General features: G+C 34.0%; 2 protein-coding genes across 2 annotated transcripts; both read left to right on the top strand.

Annotated features, from left to right (window-relative positions):
• Positions 1–881: 881 nt before the first annotated feature.
• LOC133334374 (uncharacterized) lies at positions 882–2,415 on the top strand. Its single transcript, XM_061542671.1, has one exon. The coding sequence runs from the start codon at positions 899–901 to the stop codon at positions 2,210–2,212; it is 1,314 nt and encodes a 437-aa protein (XP_061398655.1). The 5' UTR covers positions 882–898; the 3' UTR covers positions 2,213–2,415.
• A 663-nt stretch (positions 2,416–3,078) lies between these two features.
• On the top strand, positions 3,079–4,075 carry LOC133334373 (uncharacterized; the record flags this gene model as incomplete). The annotated part of the gene is made up of 1 exon (XM_061542670.1): positions 3,079–4,075. A coding segment is annotated over exon 1 (997 nt), but the record flags the coding sequence as incomplete, so codon positions are not given.
• Positions 4,076–10,232: the final 6,157 nt, after the last annotated feature.

Raw genomic sequence — 10,232 nt, 5'->3', positions numbered from 1 at the left:
TTGTTACTTGTATGGAGCAAGAAGCATAAAGATATTTACCGACCACCAACCTTTGACATTTGCGCTAAGCAACAAGAACACAAATGTGAAGATGAAGAAGTGGAAGGCACAGTTAGAAGAATATAATTACGAGTTAATTTATAAACCAGGTAGCACGAATGTAGTCTGGAAGAGAGCTATTACTTCCCTTCTATGAACTTGGAAAATAAGTATGAGCGACATCCGAACGCTCCCAAATTTTTACGGCACCGCCTTATAAACCGCAATAGCGAGGTTAATGGGCATTGAATAGAGAGAGAAATTCCATTCGACCTTATCGGAAATTATGCGTTGCAGTAAGTGTGAGCGACCTTATCGGAAATTATGCGTTGCAAGGACTCGCCTTAACAACTACGAAAGACTCTTGAGGAAACAGGAAAATGATTTGGCAAATCATAATCGTGTTAGGGAAGAACCAAAAGAATATCAAGAAGGTCAGAAAATATTTGTCAAACAGAACAAGAGATTAGGAACCAAACTATCTAAACGTTTCAAAGAAGAAGTTGTAAAGGAGAATAGGCACTCAACTGTCCTGACTCAATCAGGGAAAATAGTCCATAAGAGTCATATCAGAAACTGACTTACTTATTTACCGGGTTTCCAGTTCTTAATTACAGGTTGCTTAGGGGTCACAGAAATATTGGACTACTCTCAATCAGAAGTGGTTCTTATAGAGAGTGGAATAGGAAAAATACAAACAGGGACATTCAAAATTTTGCATGTTATTAACATCAAGGAATATCATGACACTCTAGAGAGGATCAAGGACAACTTGGCCAAAGGAATTCCAGACAACCACCCACTACTCCCCTTCCTACATAATGACATCACTACCATATCTCACCTTATAAATCGGCTAATGCCTGAAGAGAGATCTAAAAGATCTCTTGATGAGATTGGAACGGCGTGGAAATGGCTGGCAGGTAGTCCAGACCATGATGACCTTATGCTTTTGGAAAACAAAATCAATGAGTTAACAGACAACAGCAATAACCAGCTAATAATCAACAGAGATCTAATAGAAAGAATGCAGGAGATAACGAATGCGACAAATAGTATTTCAAAAATTTTAAAGACTAGTGAGGACTTCCGTAATACCCTCATATTGCAGGCAAAGTACAAAGTTGAAATTTTAAAGGAGGAAGTAACGAATATTAATTCGGCCATTCATTTAACAAAATCCAACATTGTAAACACATTTATTTTATCGGAAATAGAAATTAGAAAAATAGAAGAAATGTTTAATCAAGATGAAATCCCGTTTCAAAACATTGAACAAGCTTTAAATTTCGCACGAATAAAAATTGTAAACAATAGTACTAATATAATTTACATTATAAGCATTCCCAAAACTGTAAAAGAAATTTGTAATGTCATAACCATAAGACCTGTAAAAAATCAAAATACTGTTTTAAATCTTGATTATAAGAAAATTGTAAAATGTGAAAGAGCAACATTTGGAATTAAAAGTCCTTGTCAAAAAATAAATGGTATTGAATTATGTCTAGAATCTAATGTAGCCAATATAACAAACAATACATGTATTCCTAAATTAGTAACTAATATCCCACATAATTGTTCAATAGTAAATGCAGATCACATTAATAATTTAGAGGAAATAGAACCTGGATTAATTTTGATAAATAACATAAAAGAAAATATTGTCATAAATGGAAACGAAAAAAATGTAACAGGAACTTATTTAATAAGATTTAGTAATTCTACAATTAGGATAGGCAACAAAAATTTCACCGTCGAAGAAGCTGCTTACTCCAAACCGTTGCCTGCGCTACTAAAACACTCAGCTAGAAACAACTACACCGAAGAAATACTATCTCTACAACTACTAAAAACGTTGCATGTGAAAAGTAATAAAAGAATCGAGCGTCTAAATACTGAATTCAAGACCAGTTTATGTTTTAACATCAGTCTCATATTAGCATTGGTCATCCTCCTGATGGCAGTAAAAATGAGGCAAAGGCGCAAAACTAGTATGAAAATTATAAAAATGACCCCACATGAAGGAATGTCTAGACCTCAAATAGAAATGACTGTGTCAGAAAGCCAATTGGCAGCCGGCACAACAGAATCTGTTATCAAAACAAAACAACTAGCAAACCACAATATTAACTTGAATCAACGCGGCAGTCTTTATAATCTGCCATATTTCTAAACACATCAATCGAGACGCTTGATAATTCGAGAGGGAGGAGTTAACGGCTCACCCTAATAAACATCAAACTAAATATGCAAACCAACTAGTAAACATTCCCATCATTATGCTGCGCAAGCAGTCCGACAAATCAACAGGAATATGACACCAGGGCAGTCATCCGCCACAAACACGCGCACTAATACCAGCGCACCGCAAGTGATGACTCAGCGTAATAACGAGCACGACCAGGCTGCAGTATAATATTAGTTTTAAGTTGAAGTTAATCATAATTGTAAATCCAACAAAGAGAGGTGCATAGCACCGCAACATAAATGTTAGTAACAAAATAAAGAAACACCATAGCAGTGTGAAATAAACTTTAACTTCTAACATTAACTTATATGTTCAATATATGTAGAATTAGAACTACATTTAGTACTTTTAGTACACTTATAGGTCGAATTTCCAAAAACCCCTTTTGTACATCTTTCTAACTTTCCATCAGTGACCCACATTCCAAATTTCAGAATTCTAGCTCTTCCCGTTCGCCTAATACAAAGGGTACCATATTTCGTACATTTTAGTACTTTTCGTACCCTTCTAGTACGAATCTCCAAAAACCCAGCCTTATCTCACGCCTACACACCAACACCAACCCACACTCAAAATTTCAAGCTTCTAGCTTTAGCCGTTTCGTCTGGGCGATGATCTGTCAGTCAGTCACTCACTCACTCACTCACTTAACACTAAGCTCTTTTATATATATAGATAGATAATAAATGGATTCACTTTGGTTGTACATACAAATTGAAGAAGACGTATTTTCTTAACATGGTGTCAGGTGTGCTTAATTCAATTATAACCTAAAAACACTAAAGAGCAGAATGGAGGAAAAACACCAAATAGCGGCCGCTTTGCCAATGATGGATTTTAAGGCTACAAATTTAGCAAAAGAGTGGAAGACATGGCACACAAAGTTTAAAATATTTTTAAGAGCGTCAAATCTTGAAACAGAGCCTGACAAACGAAAGGTTGCGTTGCTATTACATCATCTTGGAAGTCAGTCGCTGGAAATTTTTAATTCCTTTGATATGGATATTGATACAGTTACGTATGAAGACTTAGTGCGAATGTTGGGATCCCATTTTACGCCAAAAGCAAATATTGTAATGGAACGGCACAGGTTCTTCACTTGTAAACAACAAGACAACCAAACAATTGATGAATATGTAACAATTTTAAGAAACTTGAGTTTAAATTGTGAATTTGGAGACTTGAAAAATGATTTGGTCCGTGATATATTTATATGTGGATTATCACAAAAACATTATAATATAAAAGAGCGGCTTTTAACAGAGGATAAAATTAACCTAGAAAAATCAATTGAAATAGCTAACAATATAGTTTTGGCTAAATCAAATGCGGCTATGTTACAAGAGGATGGTTTTATGGAAGGAAGTATTAATGCCATGAGTAAAAAATCAGGAAGAATGTACGGCTACAATTCCAACAATACCAAAAGTGAGAGCGGGAAATGTAAAAAATGCGGCCAAAGTCATAAATATAATTGCCCAGCCGAAGGAGCTAAATGTTTTAAATGCGGAAAATTGAATCACTTCGCTCGAGTGTGTATTAATCGGAGAAAATTTGTTAAGCAGATGCAGGCAGAAGAAGAGGCGAATGATGGTGATGATGATGATCAAAATAGCGATTTATTTGTTGGAGTGCTGAATAAAAGGGGCAAGTCATCTACTGAGTGGAACGTTCATGCAGTGATAAACGATAAAATGATACAATGTCAGGTAGATACGGGTGCGCAGGCGAACATAATGTCGGTGGATACGGCTGGTATGCTGAAAATCAAAGATAAGCTGAAGAAAAGTGCGACAAGGCTATTCACTTTTAGTGGAGAGAGAATACCAATTCTTGGAGTAATTGAGGTTAAGCTTTGTTATAAAGAACAGGTATTAAATTCAAAATTTTATGTAGTTAATATTTCATGCAAATGTATTATTGGTATAGAGACCGCTATGGATTTAAAATTAATTAGGGAAGTGAATAATATTACTATGAAAAATAAATTAGTTGAAAAATACCTAGATGTTTTTGAAGGCCTAGGTCTTTTACAAAATAGTTGTAATTTGAAACTTAGGGATGGCATAGAGCCGGTGGTGGAGCCCCCTCGTAGAATTCCATTCAAAATGTATAAAGGCTTAAAAGAAGAATTAGATCGTATGGGGAAAATGGGGGTAATAACCCCGATAAGTGAGCCAACAGAGTGGGTGAGTTCTATTGTTCTGGTGAGCAAGCCCAATGGCACTATAAGAGTTTGTTTGGATCCGAGACATTTAAATAAGGCAATTATGAGACCACACCATTCATTTCCAACCATAGATGATTGCAAGGCCAAATTAAGTGGAGCAACAATTTTTACAGCATTGGATGCCAAAAGTGGATTTTGGATGGTGCCCTTAGACGAGCAGTCCTCCAAGCTATGTTCATTTAATACACCTTTCGGGCGATATCGTTTTTTAAGATTACCATTTGGTATTAATGCGGCCCCTGAAATTTTTCATGCCGAAATGGTTCGATTATTTGGTGACATTCCCGGCTTAATTATATATATTGACGATTTCTTAATATATTCATCAAATATTGAGCAACATTTAAAGATTTTGGAGATGGTGTTAGAAAGGGCGAGGAAGGTTGGACTTCGGTTTAATGAGGATAAATGCAAATTTTTACAGAATAAAATGAAGTTTTTAGGTCACATTTTTGATAGTTCAGGAGTCCGTGCTGATGATGAAAAGATAAGAGCAATTGTTGACATGCCTAGGCCCCAAAATGTTAAAGATTTACAGAGGTTTTTGGGTATGGTGAATTACGTGGGCTCCTTTATAGAAAATCTCTCGTTGAAAAACAAAAATCTTAGGGAGCTCTTACGAAATGACGTTTTGTGGCATTGGGCATCACATCACGAGAAAGAGTATAATGATTTGAAAAATGAAATAACCAAAGTACCGGTGCTTACTTATTTTAATCCCGATAAAGAATTGGTATTATCGGTGGATGCTTCGAAATCGGCATTAGGGGCTACAATTTTACAGGAACGAAGACCGATTGCGTATGCATCAGCTTCGTTAACGGATTCCCAACAAAACTATGCACAAATAGAAAAGGAGTTGTTCGCTATCTTATTTGGCTGTACAAAGTTTCATCAGTACATTTATGGGAATAAGGTTATGGTAGAAACAGACCATAAACCTTTGGTAACCCTATTTGATAAACCACTATATAAAATTCCGCCAAGACTACAACGTTTCATGTTACGCTTGCAATGCTATAATCTCGTAGTTGTATATAAACCAGGAAGGGAATTAAAAATAGCGGACACACTGTCAAGAGCGCCACTAAGTGATGTAGTAATGACAGAACTTGATGAAGAAGTATCACTTCACTGTAATTTTGTATATTCGAATCTAGAGAGTTCATTTGCGGACATGGAGATAGTTAGGAAAGAAAGTAAGACGGACGAAACTATTTTGAAATTATTTGAATATGTGAAGAAAGGATGGCCAAAGAGTAGAAATGATTTGGACCAGGATGTTATGCCATACTTTAAGATACGAGATGAACTTACAATACTAAATGACATATTATTAAAAAATAATCAGGTTGTGATACCAAAAAATTTGCGAAGAAAGGTATTGCATAAGATTCATGAAGGGCATATGGGAGTATCAAGATGTCAAAATTTGGCACGTCAGTCTGTATACTGGCCCAATATAAATAGTGAGATTGAAAATCTGGTATCAAACTGCGAGGTGTGTATGAAATACAAAAATTCGAATACTAGACCTGATCTAATGCCGCATGAAATTGTAGATATTTCTTGGTACAAAGTGGGGTGTGATCTTTTTGAATACAGAAATAAAATGTACATACTTGTAGTCGATTATTATTCAAAGTTTATTGAGATCGAAATCCTCAATAATGGCTACAATAGCATGAACGTGATCACTAAACTGAAATCTATATTTGCACGGCACGGTATACCGAACATCTTTATGTCCGACAATGGCCCGCCTTTTACTTCAAAGGAATTTAGAATATTTTGTCGTGATTGGGAAATTGAACATATTACATCAAGCCCATTTTTGCCAAGGTCAAATGGCTTGACTGAACGGTCTGTGCAAACAGTTAAAAAAATGCTATTAAAATCTTCCGAGAGTAATTCTGACCCCTATATAGCTCTATTGCACTACAGAACAACACCGAAAGGTAGTATGCATAGTCCTTCCGAATTACTAATGTCTAGGTCATTACGCACAAAAATTCCTTCAATCTCAAGAAACCATGAGCCAAAAATAGTTGATAAAGGCGATTATAGGACAAAGTTAGAGACGAACTTAAAGAAAACTACAGAATACTATAATAAAAAGTCCAAGGTTTTGAAACCAGTTGGTGCGGGCGATGCGGTCATGTTTAAGAAAACACCATCCAGCTATTGGCAACCTGGAAAAATTGTGGAGGCGTGCAAAGAGCCAAGATCGTTTGTAGTTGTAGATGATGGTGGGTATATGTATAGGAGAAGTCAAGAACACATAATTAATAGATCCTCGAATGAACAAAGAAATGTATGTAACGATAATCAAGACACTAATGAAAGAGATGTAAGCCCTGTAGATAGTGATAATAATTATGAGGAACATTTATTTGAACATAATAATAACAGCAATGAAAATAATAGAAGTTATTTAACAAGAAGCGGTAGAGAGGTCAAGAAGCCAAAACGATATGAGGAAGATTGTTAATAACAAAAAAAAAAAAAAAAAACATTGCATTTCATTCATTTATTTATTTATATTATACATTGTACTTGAATACTTAAAATTATTATTATTATATTATATATACTTTATAGTTTATTCCTTTAAATTGTTTTATACTTATTTACCTGTAAAAGGGAGATGTTGTATATGTTAATAGTTTTAAGTAACATGAATTACCCTGTTTGTAATTACTTACCACTATGTATGATAATAATCACAACATAGTTATAGTTTATATAAAACATAATAAATGGATTCACTTTGGTTGTACATACAAATTGAAGAAGACGTATTTTCTTAACAGCTTCAAATTATATTTGTTGCAAATAAAGAAATAATATGTTTGTATTTTCAAAAATCTTGAAGGTGCTGCACACAGGGTTACCGTTGTATGACTAAAGTCGCAATTTGCAACCTTTTTGATGCCCTGTAACTGTGTTTGCAACTTTTAAAGCTTTGTGCGACTTTTCTTCTTTGTTATGTTTAAAGTTGAATTTTCCTTTTTATGTGTAAATTCAAACTTATTTGGATTTTTCTACGTCGTTTTTGAGTTCCAAGGGTATCTGACATATTCTCGGACCAGTTTTATTGATAATTTTTTTTTCTGTGCGACCTTTTTTCAAGGGAACGACTTTTCGTGTAACTTTTTTAAAATTGCCAGCGGTAACACTGGCTGCATAATCAAGTGACTCAATAATTTGAGATCCATCTTGTTTTTAAGCTCTCATTTGTACGTATTATGCTCTTGAGTTCGGTCAGAATGGAGATGTTTGAGTTTTTTTTTCTTAATAAAATAACTCAATATGTGAAAAGGAAAGCATTCATTCTTTAGATAATGCTTTTGTTCGTTCAGTAACAGTGTTGCAATTTTCGGCAAATTAAATACATTATTATTTGGTCCGACCCACATTTAATTGTTTGCATTTTCAACGGTTATTTCCGAGGTTGTTGTCCTGAAAACCGAGGGTGGCATGACCAAAGACATAGAAGCCGTAAAGACTCGACAAAATGCATTTTGAGAAAATAGTTTGTGAAAACATATCCAGGGGGAATCAAGGTTAACAGAGGCATGTTAACAATAAAAACGCCAACACGCGAAAATGACTGTATAAAATTTAAATAAAATCACAGGTCTGCACTTAAAATATATGTGTTCATTTTATAAGCTTAAGATATTGCACTAAAAACATTTAATAGTGTTCGCTCTGTTGTTATGATATCGTAACAACAGAGGAAAAGCCATCTGTTGGGAATTATTTACGTATCAATTGTCCTATCTTTATACTTTTATGTCTTTGGCATGACCAAAGACATAAAAGTATAAAGATAGGACAATTGATACGTAAGCAATTTCCAACAGATGGCTTTTCCTCTGTTGTTACGATATCATAACAACAGAGAGAACAATATTAAACGTTTTTAATGCTATATCTTAAGCTTATAAAATGAAAATACATATTTTGAGTGCAGGCCTCTAATTTTATTTACATATTCTTCACACATTTTCGCGTATTGGCGTTTTTATTCTTAACATGCCTCTGTTAACCTTGATTCCCCCTGGACATTTTTTCATAAACTATTTTGCCAAAATGCATTTTGTCGAGTCTTTACGGTTTCTATGTCTTTGGCATGACAACGATTAGGGATTTTAAGTCCGAAATATGATGCGTTTGGCGTAAGGAGGTATACGCTGCGTAAGCTTCAAATTCAACAATTTTTTTTTTACGCGCCATAAGTCTCTTTGAAAATAAGATTATCTCTTTAATTATCAAAAAATTTCTGCTGGCAGGCATCTTTTAAAAAACATTCAACGTTCCGTATAACAAACAATATGTTTATCGAATTTTCAATATAACGAATAAACAAAATATTTGCATTTTTACACCAACCGTTTTCTAAATTGAATACTACGTATACGAATGGGCAAAAAAATGCATTTGTGTTGTACAAATTTATGAAAAATTTTATTATTTTAAATATATGTCAAATAAATCCCCACAGAGGAGGTTAACACGACAACAACTTACAATCTAAATGCCGTTTTAATTATCATGTTTATTACGAACGCAAAAAATATACATTAGTACTTTTTTAGTTTTTATTGAAGTTGCAACTTAAAAATAATTTCGCTATGGTTCAACTTTTTTTATTTAATGACTGCACCTGACAATATATCCAACAACATTTGTTATACAAACACGAATCTCCTACATTTCCCCTAATAATAAAATATAAAATGAGGAGAGCATTATCTAATATAATAAGAAACACTCAAAAATGCAAAGTGCATTATCTAAAATGATGTAGTGGCATCTACATTATTTATTTTAATAATTTGTTACGCTCAAAAAAAAACTCACTCAGTTTTTGACAAAATAATTTACTCAAAAACCATGCTCCCTAACACCATCTACATATGTTCGAAAATTCGAAGAAAAACAAAGAGAGCATTTCGTCGTCTATATGTTTGAAAACGGTTGGTGTAAAAATGCAAATATTTTGTTTATTCGTTATATTGAAAATTCGATAAACATATTATTTGTTATACGGAACGTTGAATGTTTTTTAAAAGATGCCTGCCAGCAGAAATTTTTTGATAATTAAAGAGATAATCTTATTTTCAAAGAGACTTATGGCGCGTAAAAAAATAAATTTGTTGAATTTGAAGCTTACGCAGCGTACACCTCCTTACGCCAAACGCATCATATTTCGGACTTAAAATCCCTAATCGTTGTCATGCCAAAGACATAGAAACCATAAAGCAAAGACATAGAAACCGTAAAGACTCGACAAAATGCATTTTGGCAAAATAGTTTATGAAAAAATGTCCAGGGGGAATCAAGGTTAACAGAGGCATGTTAAGAATAAAAACGCCAATACGCGAAAATGTGTGAAGAATATGTAAATAAAATTAGAGGCCTGCGCTCAAAATATGTATTTTCATTTTATAAGCTTAAGATATAGCATTAAAAACGTTTAATATTGTTCTCTCTGTTGTTATGATATCGTAACAACAGAGGAAAAGCCATCTGTTGGAAATTGCTTACGTATCAATTGTCCTATCTTTATACTTTTATGTCTTTGCATAAAGACTCGACAAAATGCATTTTGACAAAATAGTTTATGAAAAAATATCCAGGGGGAGTCAGGCATAACAGAGGCATGTTAACAATAAAAACGCAAATACGCGATAATGTGTGTATAAA

Source organism: Musca vetustissima, unplaced genomic scaffold (genome assembly GCF_032173495.1).
Source record: "Musca vetustissima isolate MV318-11 ecotype Yass unplaced genomic scaffold, APGP_CSIRO_Mvet_v1 utg7834, whole genome shotgun sequence".
NCBI classification, from domain to species: Eukaryota; Metazoa; Arthropoda; class Insecta; order Diptera; family Muscidae; genus Musca; species Musca vetustissima.
This window is presented reverse-complemented; position numbering and strand designations above follow the sequence as displayed.